This window comes from Rhineura floridana, chromosome 21 (genome assembly GCF_030035675.1).
Source record: "Rhineura floridana isolate rRhiFlo1 chromosome 21, rRhiFlo1.hap2, whole genome shotgun sequence".
NCBI classification, from domain to species: Eukaryota; Metazoa; Chordata; class Lepidosauria; order Squamata; family Rhineuridae; genus Rhineura; species Rhineura floridana.
Genome location: NC_084500.1, coordinates 5686670 through 5705470, shown reverse-complemented (window position 1 = coordinate 5705470; position 18801 = coordinate 5686670). Strand labels below are relative to the sequence as shown.

The window sequence follows — 18801 nt, the reverse complement described above, 5'->3', positions numbered from 1 at the left end:
TTTTGACCCGAATCTTGTTGCTTTTGAAGTTCAGTGCTTAATGTGCAAATTTCTTGACCATTAGAACATAAGAGACTGCTGGGTCAGGCTAGTGGCCCATCTAGTCCAGCATCCTGTTCTCACAATGGCCAACCTGTTGACCACGGAAAGCCTGCAAGCAGGACCTGAGTGCAAAGAGCGCTCTCCCCTCCTGCGGTTTACGCCAACTGCTATTTGGATGCATTCTGCCTCTACCAATGGAGGCTGAGCCGAGCCATCATGGCTAGTAGCCCCCGATAGCCTTTTCCTCCATGAATCCATCCAAGTGGGTGGCCATTGCTGCCTTTATGGGAGGAAATCCTGTAGTTTAACTCTGCGTTGTGTGAAGAAGTCCTTTCCTTTGTCTGTTCTGAATCTTCAAACATTCAGCTTCATTGTCCACCAGTTCTAGCGTTATGAGCAGGGCTGTGGAGTCGGTACACCAAACCTTCGACTCCGACTCCTCTATTTTTCTACTGTCCGACTCCAACTCCACCCAAAATTGCTTCCAACTCCACAGCCCTGGAAAGCAATGTAAATGTCTTTTTAAATCGGAAGCTCTCGTAGGAGCATTTTTATCGCTGCCTGAATATGCGCTGATCTTGGCATCACAGCATTTGTCTTCATCTGGGTCCTGTGTCATGCACTGACACACAAAATGTTTTCCATCCTGAGTTATGGTGAAATGCTCAAATACAGCTGACCTCATGGGATGCTTCTTTGACATTTTGAATTTATATTTTTAAAAATTTCTACCGACTCCACCCAAAATTGCTTCCAACTCCACAGCCCTGGTTATGAGAGGGAGAAAAGCTGTTCTTTATCCATTTTCTCCTTGCCGTGCATAATTTTATACACTTCTATCAGGCCGCCTGTGATTCGCCTTTTCTGTACACTAAAGAGCCCCAAATGCCGTGACCTTTCCTCATAGGGGAGTTGCTCCATCCCCTTGATCGTTCTTTGTTAGAAGTTCACCTGCCTTCTCCCTCCCTTTCACGTTTCAGGCCCAGGCATGTGTCCTCCTTCAGAAAGCTCTGCAGACCCGAGATTTCAAGCTCTCACTATCTGAAAATGAATGGGAGGCCCTGATTCGGGAGAGCATCAGCCAGGTCACAGAGGTGAGATCTTCCATTCTGATCGTAAAACAAGGTTTTAAGTTGTTCAGATAAAACGTCATGCTTTTGCCCCTGTCGCTGTCTTGAGGGTATGATCTGGTGCGTAGGCAGGCAGCTTGTACTAATTGGAATGCAGATGCGTGAGCCAAATGGGGAGATTAGACGATTAAATACCAATTTAAATATTTATCCAATGTATATGCAATGTAGTTCTTTATATATGGAAGATTTATATCCTGACTTTCAATCAAACGACCCTCAAGATGGCATAGATTGTCGTAATAGAAACAGAAGAAACTGTCTTATACTGATTTACACCATTGGTCCATCTAGCTCAGTATTGTCTACACTGACTGGCAGCAGAGGCTCTCCAGGGCTTCAGGCAGGGGTCTCTCCCAGCAGTTTCTGGACTGAGATAGCCTGACCACTGTTGTCCATGCACTGGTAATCTCCAGGCTTGATTACTGTAATGCACTCTATGTGGGGCTGCCCTTGAGGTTGGTCCAGAAGCTGCAGCTGGTGCAAAATGCAGCGGCGTAATTGTTCACTGGGGCAGGGTATTGCCAACATGTCACCCCACTGCCGAAAGAATTGCACTGGCTGCCCATTTGCTACTGGGCCAAGTTCAAGGTCCTAGTTTTGGTGTACAATACAGCTTGGAACCAGGATACCTGAAAGACCATCTTACCCCTTATATACCCAGCTGATCACTGCGCTTTGCAGGTGAGGGCCTCCTGCAGATACCATCTTATCAGGAGGTCTGTTCTGCACAACATAGGTTAGTGTGGCAGCACCTACCCTGTGGAACTCCCTCCCCTTAAATATTAGACAGGCGCCATCTCTGTTATCTTTTTGGCGCCTATTGAAGACCTTCCTCTTTCAACAAGCCTTTTAAGTAGAGACCTTATCCCAGTCTGCTTCTGTGTTGGAATTGCTTTTTAATACATTTTTAAACCCTTTTTAAAATTATTTTTAAACAATATGTTTTTTAACTTTTTTAAAAAAAATGTTTTTAAAGTTGTTTTGTTTTAATGTATATTAAGGTCTGTTTTTATGATGTTTTAAAGTGCTTTTAGTGCTTTTGTTTGCCGCCCTGGGCTCCTGCTGGGAGAAAGGGCGGAATACAAATTAAATAATAAATAAATCCTACCTGGAGATGCCACTGGGGATTGAACCCGGGACCTTTTGCATGTAAGGCCAATGCTCTGTTACTGAGCTACGGCCTCCCTCAGCTATAGTTTTCCCCACGCTCACTGCAAACCCCCAACAACAACCCTCTTAGATCAGACCAGAGATCTGATGCCCTGTTCCCCACCATGACCAACCAGATGCCTTTCAAGCAAGGCACAAAGGCATTGGCATCCCCCAGTTACCTGTCCCCAGCACCAGGTGTTCAGCGATAGACTGCCTCTGAACATGGAAGTTCCATTTAGCCATCCTAATAGCTCAAAAGACCAACCTTTCCTTCCAATCCTCTTTTCTGAAGAACATCTCCGATTGATGGATCATGCAAAGGGTCCATCTGATCCTGCATCCTGTGTTCTGCTGTGGCCAGCCAGATGGCTCTAGAAAGCCCAGGAGCAGGGCTGGAGGGCAACACTCCTCTCCCAGTGCAGTTAGGCATATAGGGACATAGGAACCGTCTTTATAATGAGCCAGAACCACTGGTCCACCTACTTCAGTATCGTCTACCCTGACTGGCAGCAGAGGCTGTCCAGGGTTTATGTCCTGACTTTCAATCAAGATGGCTTACAACAGATTGTAATAATAGAAACAGAAGAAGTGTCTTATACTGACTCACACCATTGGTCCATCTAGCTCAGTATTGCCTACACTGACTGGCAGCTTCAGGCAGGGAGCCTCTCCCAGCGCTACCTGGAGATGCCATTGGGGACTAAACCTGGGACCTTCTGCATGGAAGGCAGAGGCTCTAACCACTCAGCTACAGCCCTTCCCCCAAGCACACACAGTCCAGTCACTCTTAGTGAATGGAAGCAGAGTATCCCTTTCACTCTTGCTTGCTTCCAGAGTTCCAGGGCAGCTGTCAGTTGGAGCAGGATGCTTATCTATTTATTTACAAAGATTTATAAATCACTCCATCAAAGAACTCTGTCAGCGAGGTACATAAGAACATTGCAGATTTCACAATTGGTTGCTAAAATCCACAAAACTATTAACCCCTCCCCTCCCCAGAAATAAACGTTCAATAATTATTGTTAAAGCACAGATGAAATCATCCAAGACATTTAAAATTGTATGTCTGTTTCCAGAGACAGATATTTAATGAAATAAAAACAAAGCTTCCAGCAAGCATCTGTAGCAGGTGTGGGGAACCTTTGGTCCTCCAGATGTTGCTGAACGACAACTCCCACCAGCCCCAACAATTCCTCCCCCTATCTTTATTATTATCTGCTTTACAGCTCCACATTTTGTGTCCAGCTGCACACTGAAAAGCCTGTGCCTTCTGCTGCATCTTACAAGGTGCAGATTCCTGCCCTGAGCAGGGGTTGGACTCGATGGCGTTATAGGCCCCTTCCAACTCTACTATTCTATGATTCTATGGTTGGGCTGTTTATGGAGTCAGCTGTGGTTTAGGTCCTCAGCCATGCTAAGAATACCACGCAAGTGGATCACCAGGAAGCTTGTCTTCTGTGTCTTGGCGCCAAATTTGGTTTCAGAATTTGGAAAGTGTGGGTTGTAGCCAGTATCGGTCCTTCTCAGTTGGAATTTATGGACATTGCTAACTTGAAATGGAAACGGAAGTGGACTGCCTTCAAGTCAATCGTGACTTGTGGCGACCAAAGCGGTATTCAGAGGTTGTTTCCTCTGAGGCTGAGAGGCAGTGACTGGCCCAAGGTCACCCAGTGAGCTTCATGGCTCTGTGGGGATTCGAACCCTGGTCTCCCAGGTCATAGTCCAACACCTTAACCACTATGCCACACTGGCTCTCTCATTGCTAACTTAGGTCTATTGATTTCAGTGTGTCTACTCTGAATAGGGCCGACGTTGGATGCAGCCGTAAGTTTCTAGCCCACCTTGTTGGTAGAGGGTGAAGCTTTTGAAAATATGCCCAGAGGGGTTAAATTTAGCCCTCTGATCTACTTCTATGATCTACTTTTTCCTTTTTAATTTGGATCCCCGTGGACTACCAATATGACCCACATTTGCAAAGAAAAGGTCCATACTCTGGATCTCTGAATAATTTGGGTATAGCTATGAGATTTCAGTAATCCTAAGTGTGTGCATTTTTACTGGAAAACAGCAGTGGGCGAGCATTGGGTCTAATTAGGCGCCCCAGGCCTCTGAATGTGGCTTCCTCAGGCCAATTTGACCGATCCACACCCACCGGTCAGTCTCTTGACGTGATATGACATCAGGTACGGAGATCTGTGGTCAGAGATCTTAGCGCTAAGCAGCCCAGCACTGATACAGCGTTGGGATAAGAGATAAGCCTCTGACTGCTCTTTTGACAGGAAAGAGCAAGCAAAGGCTGGTCACCGACCTTAACACTGTATCAGCACTGCGGTAACTGTCAAAGAGCAGCCAGCACTTCTCTTATCTTTTACCTGAGCGTTGAGGATATTGTCAAGTGGGCAGCCCCAGCCACCTATCAAAATGGCCCTCCGGCCGAATCCCACTGAAGAGCCTAAGAGCGGCCCTGATGGATCAGACCAGAAGGCTACCCAGCTCAGAGTCCTGTTTCACATAGTGGCCGGTCAGGTGCTTCTTTAAAGCCCACTAACAGGGTGTGAAGGCAATAGCCTTCCTCTGTTGCATGTTGTCAGAGGTGGACTGCCCCTGTATATGGAGGTTCTAGTCCTTACTACTATGTCTAATAAGTGCTAGCAAAGTCCCATAAATAGCGCAGCCGGAGTCCGGAGAGAAAAGTCCTGATAACACTTCACTGAGCAAACTGAACAAAAAACTGTGTAAAATTTGAGGAGACAGGAAGACAAAGGTTTTGTCTTTCTTAGGCCAGGTCTTGTACAGAGTAGGAAGACATTCAATTAACCATACAGAGGGAAAACTCCCTCAGAACTACACAGCCAGTCAGAGCACCCATGCTGCCTCACTAAAGATCATGCCACTCTGCCTGGTTGCTAAGCAACAGCTCCTCTCATCCCCTTTTGCTCGAATTAATCCTTAAGTGACACACTGAATGATCTCTGCTGTTGTGCTTTCAACAATAAGAACATAAGGAGACCCTTGCTGGGTTGCACCAAAGATCCATCCAGGCTAGGTGTGGGGAGCCTTTGGCATCAGCTGCCCCCCCTGCTGCTTACCAGAGGGAATCCCATCAACCAATGATCAGCTCCTTTTCCCAGGGAACTCTGGGAACTGTAGCTTCATAAGCAGTGGAATTGGGGCCTCCTAACAATTCTCAGTGCCCTTAACAAACTACAGTTCCCAGGATTCCTTGGGGGAAGCCATGACTGTTTAAAGTGGTATGATGGTGCTTTAAATGTATGGTGCGGATGGGGCCCCAATCAGGGCCGGGAACTGTTGGCACTCTTGGCCGTATCTGGCCCCCAGGACCTCATATCCAGCCCGCAGGTTTCTCCAGGGAAGCCCTCCCCACCTCCACGGCCCCACCTTCTCTCAGCACTCCCCTCCCAGGCAGCTCCTCTGACGCCGGGAGTGGGTAAAAGGGGGCTGCGGAACCCCAAAGTGAGACTGAAGCGTGTCACCATCTCCACAGTGGGACCACCTCCAGCTGTGGCTCCCCAGTACTTCGATCTCACCCACGGTCAAGCTTTGAACCTCACTCGGCTCTGCCCCAGCCCACCACTGTAGCCTCCAAACATTTTCCCCAAAGGGTAGGCAGCCCTTGAGGAGAGGGTGGGATTTTCCCCATTGGTACCCGAGGCGATCCACCAGGAATTAACCCGTTCCGCTTGTGATGCACCAGCCGCCTTTTGCTCACTCCTGCCTCAGCACCATGTGTGTGTGTGTGTTGGCCTTGGGGCCTTCTCAAAATAAAACTCCATGTCTCAGTCATTGCCCTGAGCTGCATGAAACGAACTGCAGATATGAAAGATTTGTTAAAAAAAATTCCCGTGTTTGCCCTTTTCAGTTCTGAATGCAACATCTCAAATATAAACTCTTCCCCTTGACATTTGAGTCCCTTGAATTTGTTGCCTTTGTACGTAGGTTTGGTTTTTTAAAAATGGATTTCGGCAAGCATGGCACCTCGATGTGTTTTGCAACAAACCGGAGGTTTTCCTCCCCAAAATCTGACGTTCTGTTTTGATAAGTATATGTTTCATTGTGAGCTGTTTTGAGCATAGTTTGCTGTGGAAAGGCAACGTATCCTGCAAACTGACTGTCTCAGTTGCTACTCATTCTGTTTACACGGAGCTTCGGTTTTGCCTTATTAATGCTGCGACATCCTTGCTTAAATCAGCAGAATTGCTGCAGGGCCTGTATGTTGAAATCTGTCACTGTTATTAAAAGCATAAATAGATGGCGAGTGACATGTTATGGTGGCTTGAGGCTGAACCTAGTAGCAAAAACAGAAGTGTGTGTGTATGAGCTTGGGGAAGGAGGGATAATATTGTAAAAAATGCATTCATGGCTGTTCAGAGAGGATTGTGCATGGAAAGGGGCTCCCTTCGTGAACTCCTCGTGTACCAGGCACCTTCGCTTTTGCCAATCCAGAACTTGTCTGGGATCCTGATGTTGGAGAGATTTATTTTATTTTAATTTTTTTTAAAGATCTTTGCTGCCAGATTTTCTTTTGGCACAAAGGCTGCTAACGGAGAGGGTGATGGGGCTACCTTGCCGATATATCACTCTGCTTTGGAACAGACCTGCTGGACTCATAGATTTACCTCTGCGTTCTGGCAGAACAGAGGCAGCCCATAATGTATTTGCTAGGGATGATACGGGGCACCCTGCTCTGCCCGGAGAGAGGAAGCATTTCCATGGCAACGCTGGGGCGTACCAGGAGGCTCTAGACCGTGCAGGACGGCTGCGAGGTGGGGGCTTCTCCCATCGTGAATCTTTGAGGCTGTTCCTTCGGGATCCCAGGGAGGAGCGTGGGCGCCCCCAGAAGGAATGTGGCTTGGCTAAGGTCCCTCTGTGGATGCAGAAAGGTTGCTTGGAATTTAGGCTAGTCTCTAGCTAGCTAGTTTTTCTCCAGGAGAGAACGGTTGTCTGTTGCATATAACCAGAGCGGGATGGGTTAGAAACATAAAGGCTCTTCAGTAGTGCTTGCATTTTGCTGCCTTTCTCTCAAGGTTGATTCAAGTAAATAAAAATAAGAAAGATGATGATGATGGATTGCCTTCAAGTCGATCCCTAGTTATGTTGACCCTACGAACAGGGTTTTCATAGTAAGCGGTATTCAGAGGGGTTTTTCCATTGCCTTCCTCTGAGGCTGAGAGGCAGTGACTGGCCCAAGGTCACCCAGCGAGCTTCATGGCTGTGTGGGGATTCGAACCCTGGTCTCCCAGGTCCTAGTCCAACACCTTAACCACTACACCACACTGGTGTAGGTACCACTGACAATAAATACTTCTAATGGTAGCAAATACGTAGAGTTCAAAGTGTTCTCATCGTTACCCGTTTTATTCCATTTGCCCTTTCTTTACTCGCTTGTCCCCGTGTCGACCTTTATATTGTAAGCTCCTCGAGGCAGAGGCCTCTTGTACTTTTTCAGTTACCTTGCGCGCTGAGGGCACTTTAGAATTAACAACAATCTGGTGAGTTAGGCCGGTATTGTTATTCGGAGCGGCAGCCAAGTCAGGGACAAATGTATTGATACCAGTTCTATAAACTAGAGTCGATTTGGTTACCACTGTAAGATTCTGCCCATTCAGTGGCTCATTCTGGAGCAAACTGACTTAAGGGATTTCAGCAGACAAATCCCCCTGACTGTAGAACTGTGTGTTCAGAATGTATTGGGGTTTTGTACAGCTGGCCTCAGTAAATCTGCCTCTTTTCACCTGTTAGGTTTCGCTGTGTGGGGCTGCCCCCCTCTGGGAACACTGACATTGAGAGGGTATTAAGTTCATGGCAAAGCTGAGATTCGAATTGGGGTCTCCATGCTTCGTAGCTCAACTACTTTGGCACTGTTTCCAAGGATGCAGCTCTGCTGCTTGGCGTGGCAGGGTCGGCCTCCTCCGGTAGTTTGCTGTTACTGCTGTGAGTCATCTTGGATGCTCTATGTTAGAGGTGGGATCTGGGCTCCCACCTCCCAGCTGCTTGCGGGCCACTTTGACAGGTGGGCCAGGCCACCCACCTGTTAATCACCTGACATCACCCTGGTGTCAGGTGACCCAACTTCAGAGGAAACAATTAGGACCAGTTCAAACCAGGCCTGTAAAAGAACTTTTTTTTTCTTTGCAGCCTGGCTTGAACTCAAGCCAGCTCCCAAGGAAGATCCCTGCTGCAAACAGGGCGTGCTGTCGGCGCTGAGTTTAAATCCAGCACCGAGTGCAAGCCCTGCTTTTGGCAAATGGAACCAAGCCCAGCCGAGAGATTGCATTTGGTGCCAAGTTTAAAAGGTGCCAAATGCAAGTCCTGCTTACCAAGGAACAATCTGGAGCACAACTTTAAAAGCTCCCGTTCGTTCCTTTTCAGCTGCCTCTTCACACGCCCCACGCCTGATGTCGAAACTGCCTCGCATGCCAAATTAGGACCTCTGCCAGGCCTAATCTGACTGGTGGGCCAGAAGTTCCTCTATATAGACCAGTGGTTCTCAAACTCTTTAGGTTCGTGGCGCACTGTAAAACATATAAAAATTTTCTGGCGCACTTCGCGTACAAAATTAAAAATATATTAATATATATTAATTGATCATGGATGTAATAAATCTGTATACAAATGGGTTTCTTATTTTTAAAATATACTTTCATAATATTCGTGGCACAGCTAGTCACCTCTTGCGGTGCACCGTTTGAGAATCACTGATATATGGGATCGAAGCAGAGATGGATATGTACATAAAGGAAAGCATCACTGGGCAGATTTCAAAAATGTTTAATTCTGCGGCCCCCATGAAATCTCTGGGTCAGAGCAAACTACAGTCTGGCACTTGCCCTGATTTATTGCACGTTACGCTCGAGTCAAAAGCTGATAAGAGAAAAATCAATGCATTTGAAATGTGGTGTTGGAGGAGAGCTTTGTGCATACCATGCACTGCAAAAAAGACAAATAATTGGGGGTTAGAACTATCACTAGGAGCTAAAATGATGAAACTGAGGTTATCATACTTTGGACACATCATGTGAAGACATGATTCATTAGAAAAGATAATAATGCTTGGAAAAACAGAAGGAAGTAGAAAAAGAGGAAGGCCAAACAAGAGATGGATTGATTCCGTAAAGGCAGCCACAGACCTGAACTTACAAGATCTGAACAGGGTGGTTCATGACAGATGCTCTTGGAGGTCACTGATTCATAGGCTCGCCATAAGTCATAGTCGACTTGGAGGCACATAACAATAACAACAAATGCTCGAGCCAAGTTGAGGATCAGGGCTGTGCATATAGAGACCTGCCCTGTCCATAGGCAATTGAACCTGGAGACAAAATGGAGCCTCAGTTGTGCAGTCCAGTGCTATTGAGCCTCCTTGCTGAGCTGATTCCCAGAGAACAACCCTTTTATTTAACTGTGGGAGGCTAGCTGGAGATGATGCGGGTGGTTTCAGGGAGACATAGCAGTTGCCAGGGCATGGCTTTCTTTATTATTTTGTTTAAATGTCCTCTTTGTTTCCAAGTCTTTTCCCTCCTCCTCTGGAAAATGGGATAGTCTGCAGAACGAGAAACCGTCACTGCATTTTTTGATTAGGACACAGACCATAGTTCAGTGGCAGAACCAGCTGTGCATGCAAAAGGCCTTGGCGTCTCTGGTTAAATTAATCAGGTAGCAGCTGGTGGGGAAAAGCCTCCACCTGAGATTGTGCAGAGCCGCTGTCAGGCAGAGTGGACAATACAAGTCTGGAGAAGGCCAATGGCAGGGCCGGCCCTCCCATTAGGCAAAACCAGCCAATTGCATTGGGGAGGGCAGAGAATTAGTAAGACGGCAGCAGCGCCCTCCCTCCTCTCTGCCTCATTCTGAAGAAGGGAAGGGGTCCTTAGTGAGTGAGGCATTCTGGTGGTCCAGGAGAGTGCCTGTGTTGGATGCTTTTTAACATTACTTTTTAACATTACTGTGCTTAACGGTACTTTTCACGTGTCTTGTGCTGGCCAGACTTGTGGAATCTACTTTGTTTGTTTACTAGAACCCCAAAGTCCACTACCTGGAGCCAGGTGCAGAACAATGGTTGAGGAGTCAGTTGGAGATAGACAGATGGGCAGACACTTAGAATTAAGGAACAGCAAAGGAGTTAGCGTTTCATTTATCACTTGCAGGACTGCCTTACCCCGGATGTGCCCACTCAAGCACTTCAACCTGTGGAACAGGCATTGCTATCGGTGTCACATAATACTCATTCCCCACTTCTAAGAAGTCATTCTTTTAGTGTGGCAGCATCTTCTCTTTGGAACTCCCTGCCTGTTGACATCAGGCACGAACCTTCGCTGTATACTTTTGGGCACTTGCTTAAAACTTTTTTGTTTCGGCAAGCCTATCCACATGCATAGATGCCGATGTGTTTTTAAAATGTTTTGTCTGTTGCTGTTTTTAATTTGTTTTAAAAATGTTTTTAATTATTTGCCTTTAGCTGTTTTATTGATAATTTTCATGTCTTTTGTAAACCGCTTAGAGGCTTTTTTAAACAATCAAGCAGCATGTATAAATTTTCATAAACAAATAAAATATTAGGATTTTTTTAGAAATGTGAACAAAGAATTGGTAATGAATTTCCTTTCAAGGGCTAACATTTTGATCTTACATCAGAAGGCAATTTCTTGACTTTTTAATGAATAAAGGTTTTATGGGATAATGGGTCTGGCTCATTTAATAACGCCGACGTCTTTTTCTAGGGTTTTGCAAGGAGCAGACGGCTGGAAGTTGTTTTTTTATAACGCTGCTAATGTTTTGGAGTGGCAGTTTTCTGATCCTGTGCCTGGTTTTCTCTTTAGTAGTGACACTGAGAAAAGTAATGGCAGTAATTAAAATGAATGTTTGAGATCCCTCCTTGTGTTAACAGGATTTTCGTGGTAACCTTTCCCCCTTTTTTACAGACTTTGAAGACAGTGAGTGAGATCAAGATCAAGGTCGACCAAGAAAAGATCATCAAATGTCTGGAGCTACTGAACTACCTCATCAAAACGGTGATCCAACAGGTACACCTCATTTTCCAACCTGCCTGCTTTGACTTTTACCCAGGAGTCTGGAGTTTCTCAGCTCGCACAAATTGCTAAGGTGAACACTTCTTTTAGGCTGTTAGTCCACCTGGCTTCTGTAGTTGAGGATAGGTGTGTCTTGAGCTGGATGGGAATATGAAAAATTAACTCTGTCCATCCATTGGGTGTGGCTTGAAGGTTTGTGCCAGGAGTGGTCTTGACCCCGGTTCCATGTCCTGCCACCTTGTCTCCTGTGCCACCAGTGCTTTGCATCAACCACAAGGCTGGCAGACTCCGCTCTGTGCTGCAAGGGCACTGCCTAGGAAATAGTATCAGCCCTGCCACCTGACTGAGCATTCAGTCAGCTGATCCCAAGGGCCAATCCCTGCCTACCGCTGCCTATAAATCCCCAGGACTTTCTCTTAAATGAGGAGCGGCTTAGCTCATCAGAGAAGACCTGGCCTGGCTATGCCCCTGTTACATTCTACTGACTTTCAGGGTCCATAGGGGGTTCTGAGAGCCCAACACAAGTAGCGTGGTCCAAAGGTGGATGAGCTGAGTTTCAGAAGGAGCCATCGGAGAGACCAGAGGCAGGTAAACAGAGACTGGCACAAGCTAGTACCTGAACTCAGCCCCTGGCCTGGCTTGTGTCACACTCTGTTTACCTGGCTCTGGTCCCTCCAAGCGCTGCTTCTGAAATTCCACCCATCCATCTTTGGACTGTGCTGTTTGCGTTGGGCACTCAGATCTGCCTGCGGACCGTGAAATCTGACTGCTCGGTTGCCTGGCACCCAAGAACGTCTCATTGAATGATTGATTCATTGGATGGATGGATGAAATCAAACAATGAATAGATCATTCATTCATATTCTCTCTCGCAGTGAACTTGATGCGGGGGAAGGAAACAATGAGTTGAAAGCGAACAGTGATGCATTCTGCGTATGCTAAGTGTTGTTCTGGGCTTCTGGAAAAACTGCATGTCAGCTCCAGTTCATCAGTTGATTTTTTTTTTAAAGTATTATTATGTAGGTATCTCTTCGCAAGGTGACCCTTCTTCATTTTTGTGTTTTCATCAGTATTATTTACACTACTCATTTATATCCTGCTTTTCCACTGAGGAGCTCAAGGTGGCATGCATAACTCTCCCCATCTGTTTTATCCCTGCAACAATCCTGTGAGGTAGGCTAAGCGGAGTGGTGGTGACTGGCCTAGGGTCACCCAGTGAGCTACATGGCTGAGTGGAGATTTGAACCAGATCTCCCAGGCCCTAGTGCACACTGGGGGTTTTTCTTTACATTATTAATTGCCTATTAATGTAGTCCTCTCGGCAATGTACAATTTATGCCACAACATTGTTTAAAATTGTTTTTATGTTGTTTTAAATTTTAAAATTGTGTTTTAAATTGTTTATTTGTTTTAATGTTTTTGCTTGCTGTAAACCGCCCAAAGAGCTTCGGCTATGGGGCGGTATACAAGTGCAATAAACAAATAAATAAATAAAATTAAAAAGCATAAATCATCTGGAGAAACTCACTAAAAGCCTGAGTTCTCCCTTGTGTGATCAGTAGTAGATCTCACACGTTGCGAGTGTATAAATAAGGTGACTTTCCAGTTTGTTTGTGAGATCTATTTGGGGGCGCAGCCTTTTCAGTTTTCCTCGGTTGCAGGATATCAGCCGATCTGGACTTATGGACTTCCCTGCTCTCCTCTCCTTTTCTTCAGAAGCTGAATGTGGATCTGACAGAGCTTGGTGATGTGCTCCAGGCGCTGAGTCAGCATGGAGGCTTTGGGAAATCCGCACGACTCGACGATATCTACTGGAACGCCATGAAGCTACTGGGCTTCACGTAGGTGCCTTGCATCCTGATCAGGGGCCAAACCTGACACGTTAATCATATGGTCGGCCCTTTTGTGTATACTTGGTGTTTTTGTTTTTAAACTAAATCAGGTGTGGGGAAACTGTGGCCCTCCAGATGTTGAGGAACTACAACTCCCATCATCCCAGGCCCGTTGCCCATGCTTGCTGGGGCTGATGGGAGTTGCAGTTCAGCAACATCTGGAGGGCCACAGGTTCTCCACACCTGGGCTATATAAAAGCTGCATGAGAGACCCCAACGGGAGAGCTGCAGTGGATACCATGTTTGACTAGGGACGTGAAAGACCTGGGTTCAAATCCCAAGTCAGCCATGAAGCTCACTGAGGGTGAACCCGGGCCAGTCACTGTCTCTCAGCGTAAACTACCTCACAGGGTCGTTGTGATGATAACATGGAGAAGGGAGGAACCGTGGGTTGCATCCAGCTTCACCCCTAACAATCAGGTGGGCTAGAAATTTAGGGTTGCATCCGGTGCCAATCCTGCTCGTTGGAATTAAGAGGCTTAAGTTAGTCATGTCTGTTAATTTCAATGGGGTTACTCTGCAGAGGACTAATGTTGGATCCAACGCCACACTGAGCTCCTTAGAGGAATGGTGGGGTGTAAAAGTAATAATAGTCATGTGGATAAGGAGTGGGGGGGGGTGAAAGGCTGCAACGTCTGGTGCCGCCCGTATTCCAGAATTCCCCCTGGTCACCCACAGTTGCATTTTAGTAAATAAAGAAAAAGTTTCCAGAGGCTAGTCAGGTCTGGTGTGGCCCTCAGTGTTCAGGTAGCTTCATATTGAAGCAGATGTTTTACATGCAGGGGCTTGCAGGTTTGGTCCCTGGCACTGCCGCACTGAAAAGAGTGTGAGGCAGGAGGGCTCTCTGTGGTTGAGAGCTGATGCCAGTCCGGGCAGGTTAGTTTTCCCCAAAGAAGAAGCCTGACTGCCGGATCAGGCCAGTGGCCAATCTAGTCCATCATCCTGTTCTCACAGTGGCCAACCAAGTGCCCCGATGGGAAGCCTGCAAGCAGGACCCGAGCACACAAGCACTCCCCCCTCCTGCGGTTTCCCGCAACTGGTAACCAGAGGCATCCTGACTCCGACCGTGGAGGCAGAGCACAGCCAGCGTGGCTAGCAGCGAAAGCCTTCTCCTCCGTGGATTTGTGTGAGCCTCTTTTGAAGCCCTCCACGCTGGTGGCCATTGCTGCGCCTTGCAGGAGCGAATGCCCAGGTGCTGTTGAACTCCAACTCGCATCAGCTTCAGCCAGCGTGGCCAGTGGTCAGGGGCGTTGCACCCCAAAACATTTCGAGGCACCCCGGTTGGGGGAGCCTGGAGAAGGTGATATTGGGCTGGAGGGAGCCAGAGGTTTTACTTGGTATAAAGTGGCTCCCATGCACTCCCTCCCCCTTTCCCACTGCCCTCTCCCTCCCTCTCCCTCTCCTTCCCCTCCCCCTTTCTCCATTCCCCCCTCTCCCCGCCTCTTCCCCCTCCCCTCCCTCATCTGTCTCTCTTTAACACACACACACACAGAGGCCCTTTGCTATCCCATGATTTCTCCAGCAAGCCTGCTTCTCTGTACACTATCCTTTTGTAATCAACCTGGACCATCCGTATATCTCCTCCTCTTCTCTTGCTGTGCAGGCGGCCGCCAAAGGAGAAAGCCTCAGCCCAGCCAGAGAAACCAACTGGAGCAGAGCCGCCAAAGCGGAAGAAAAAGGGTTTCCTCCCGGCCACCAAGAAACGCACAAACCGCAAGAAGGCCCCGCCCAACCAGGCCCAGGAGAACGGCACCGAGAGGAGCGGCAAAGAAGCCAGCGCCATTGGAGCCAGCGCCACCCCTGTGGGGAAGAAGAAGAAAAAAAGGAAGAGGAAGAACCGAGGGGGGGGCGGGCAGGGCCAAGCGCCCAAGGAGGGTCCTCCAGCAAAGAAGCGGCCACCAGGGGGCAACAAAGAGGCGCACACGCAGCAGGGCAATTTGAAGCGGCAGCAAAGGAGGCGGAAGCAAAAAAAGGCAGCGGAGGCCTAATTTGTGAAGAGAGGGACTTCTGGAGAATGGGGATGCGTAGAGCAGCCTTCGCCCACCTGGTGCACCCTCCAGATGTTTCGGACTACAACTCCCAGTTGGGCGAAGGCTGGTACAGAGAAAATCTTTTGCACCGTTGTTTGGTTTAAATTATCCATGTTGCTGAGCACAAATGTATGGATCAAATCTTTTTTTAAAAAAGAATTTATTTTAAAAAAACCCGAAAGAATTCAACTTAACTATACTACTATAATCATACTATAGTCTACTCCTACTGGTAATACATTACACCTGCTTGCAACGCAACTGCTGTGCTCCAGAGTTTGCCAGCCTTGAAACTGGAAACGGGTTTGGCTTCCTCAGCTAAACGCGCGCGGAAAAGCGGTACTCTAAGGAGCCACAAATGCATTTGGTGTTTACATTGAAACCGTGTCTTTTATTTGATGTGGATTAAACCGAATCTTCCACAAACTTTCAGATTTATGGTGACCCTCTTCAAATTAGAGATAGCCTGGCCTTTTTTTAAAAAAAAAATAACATAAGGCTTGCAAAGTTACTTTATTGTTGAACGAATGCAGTTTTTATAACTCACGGATAAAAATGTAAAAACAAAATCCTTGATTAAAAAAAATAAAGTTTTGTTTTTTAAAAAAAGCTAGCGGTGGCCAGGTCTGTGTTAGAACTGGCTCAATATATTCTCTACTTGTTACCTAGAGAGGAAAATAAGAATGGATACCCATCCACCCCCACTCTGTAATAAATTAACAACTATTCAATTGAGGAATATCATAGAGTTGGAGGAAGCCTCAACACTCATCAACACTCACCAATGAAGGAAGTCAGTGGTTACAGTCTCTTTGATACGTGTCCATCTAGCGCAAGAGTGGGGATCCCAAACCATGCCCACCCACCCCATCAGCTGACATGACTTGTGACATCCTGTGATGGATGGAAGAGCAGGGTTAAATCCTGCGTCGGCTGCACGGGCCTCTTTCCACCAGGGAACAAGCACATGCAGCCAAATTGGGCAGGTTTCCATGCAAACCGCTTCCTGATTCAGGCAGGGGTTTCCATCAGAATCCCAACTTCGGGACTTCAAAGCACCTTGCACTTCCAGGATGCACACCTTAACGTGGTGAGGGGGTTTGAGAGTGTTGAAGAAGCTGAGAGCAATAGTCTGGACCAAGAGGCTACTAGCAGGGTCACCCAAGACTGGAAAGATGAGAAACTGGACAAAAACTGACATCCTTCCAGCCCTGGGTCTGTATATACGATCTGGAGACTAAAGACTAATCTTGATGCGGCTAATACAGTCTTGTTTTCCAAACAACAGATGAGGAGTTAAGCCAGTGCGTGGGCTGTACCACTTTCAGGCAGCCCAATGCTTGAATCACCCTCTGTATGGAAACACAAATCCCTGCATACAGAAATCACATAGGGGAGAAGGTTCCTAGAACACTGACAAGTTACATTTCTAGCTGCAGGGTGTTCTTTTTATAATTTGCACAGAAATGAATGCACACGCACGCAAACCCCCAGCATTTTATAAAGCATGATTCCTGGCACTGAGTCAGTAAGGAATTATATTCCTCCTCTTCTTTGCCCTTCAGCCTTTCCCATCTTGCTTCTCTGTGGGTTTGGATAGGTTTGGATGTGGAGGGGCGTGTCAGAGGATGCTGCGCATCAACTCCATTAATGTCCGCCCTCCCCTCTTGTCAAGCTCACTGTTTAATCTTTCTTTAATGGTACAGTCAGAGCAGGACCCCTCTGTGTGTGCCTTGAAGGAAACAGCTGCTCATCTATTGTGTGTGAGAAGTGTGGGTGGGTTCCCATTGGAGAAAATTCATAATAGGTATTAAAAGTTTCTAGTTAAGAGCCTTGGCTTGGTGAAAAGAGCGGGCTCACCAAGCAGCCGGGCGATTCAAGCTGCCAGGCCCCTTGAGGCAGGGTACCATGGCAACGCTCCATTTACATATCCCTTGCGACCTGGGCTGAGGCCTTTTGACAGGGCAGATACCAACCTCTCTGCCTGTCCTCTTCTGCAACATAGGAAGAGGATTAGCTATTTGAGCGAAAAAGGTTGGACTAAAATGGCTGTCGCCAAAGGCAATAGCCTCATACCCGACTCCCCAGGTGGTGGTGGGGATATCCATCCTAGGGAATTCTGGGTATTCTGGAAGTCAGACGTTAACCATCAGCTTTTCAGGGTCTGAGGGGAAACGGTTCTAATTGCTGGGTGATGGACACGTTGTAAGAGTAAGAACATAAGAAGAGCCTGCTGGACCAGGCCAGTGGCCCATCTAGTCCAGCATCTCACAGTGGCCAACCAGATGCCTGTGGGAAGCCCAAAAGCAGGACCTGAGCGCAAGAGCGCCCTCCCCTCTTGCAGTTTCCAGCAACTGGTGTTCAGAAGCATCCTGCCTCCAACAATGGAAGAACATAATCGCCGGGTTTATGAATTTGTCTAATTCTCTTTTAACGCCATCCAAGTCGGCGGCCACCCCTGACTCCTCTGGGAGCGAATTCCATAGTTTAATTATGCGCTGTGTGAAGGCCTGTCTGTCACACATCTTCCCACATTCAGCTTCAATGGATGCCCACAAGTTCTAGTGCTGTCAATACTCTTTTCTTCAGAACATCCCTTATCCCATCTGTGGCCAGCCAGATGGCTCCTGGAAGCCCAGGAGCTGGGCTTGAGGGCAATAGCCCTCCCCCAGTGTAGTTAGTGTAAGGCTGTTCCTATGTTCCTATAATCCTGAGTCAGATCCACAGATCCATCCAGTTCAGTATTGTCTACACTGACCAGCAGCAACTCTCCACCCAGCCCAACCTGGCAACACCAGGGATTGAACCCAGGCCCTCCAGCATCCAAAGGAAAAGCTGTACCACTGAGCTATGGCCCGTCCCGTGGGGAAAATTGTCATTTTGATTGTTTTAATATTTCAAACCTTTTCAGCCCAGCTGCTACACGGCGGCTTTTCGGATTTGCTTTTCTTCACTGTCATATCCACATCGTGCCTGTTTCTGAGATTGGGGGCAGTGGCGGAAATCGCCGTTGCGGTGACAACAGCAGGCGTTTCCTTGTCATTCCAAAGCCATGCAAAAAAAGACAAGGCTTAAGTGCTTTATTAAAAGGCGGTGCCCCTCATTAAAGGCCTCGGAGGTGACCATTAATACCCCACTCCCAAAAGGCTTCTGAGCGATGCCTTCTCATAAATTCTGCAAATTGGCGCAGCAAATGGAAAGGGGGTAGTCACGGCCTCTCAACCCTCCTATGGGGAGTTGTTTTGTTTAGAGTCGTGTAGCTAGCACGATGAAGTGAGATGATTCATCGTCTCTGCCTGCAAGCTGCAAGGATGTCTGCTTTGCCTAGGTAGGTAATCTGCATTCAGACATGTGTCTGATGATGCAGTGTTTAAATTTGGGGAGTTGGGGGTGCACAAGAAAGCCTCACCCCCAACATCCTTGTGCAGGTCACTCCCCCCCTTCCCCCAATCCCTGAGCTTCCAGCATCAGCAGTAGGGGTGAGCGAGAACTTTGATTCAGTTCACAT

At 47.4% G+C, this 18801-nt stretch overlaps 1 protein-coding gene across 1 annotated transcript in view; it reads left to right on the top strand.

Moving 5' to 3' along the window:
* Positions 1 to 15863, top strand: part of MYBBP1A (MYB binding protein 1a) — an 81894-nt gene extending 66031 nt beyond the window's left edge. Inside the window, exons 24-27 of the mRNA XM_061604594.1 lie at positions 1023 to 1136; positions 11264 to 11365; positions 13088 to 13212; positions 14867 to 15863. Of these exons, the coding sequence (XP_061460578.1) occupies positions 1023 to 1136; positions 11264 to 11365; positions 13088 to 13212; positions 14867 to 15251 (726 nt within the window). The 3' untranslated portion in view covers positions 15252 to 15863. The remainder of the gene's footprint in view (positions 1 to 1022; positions 1137 to 11263; positions 11366 to 13087; positions 13213 to 14866) is intronic.
* The last annotated feature ends 2938 nt before the right edge of the window (positions 15864 to 18801 follow it).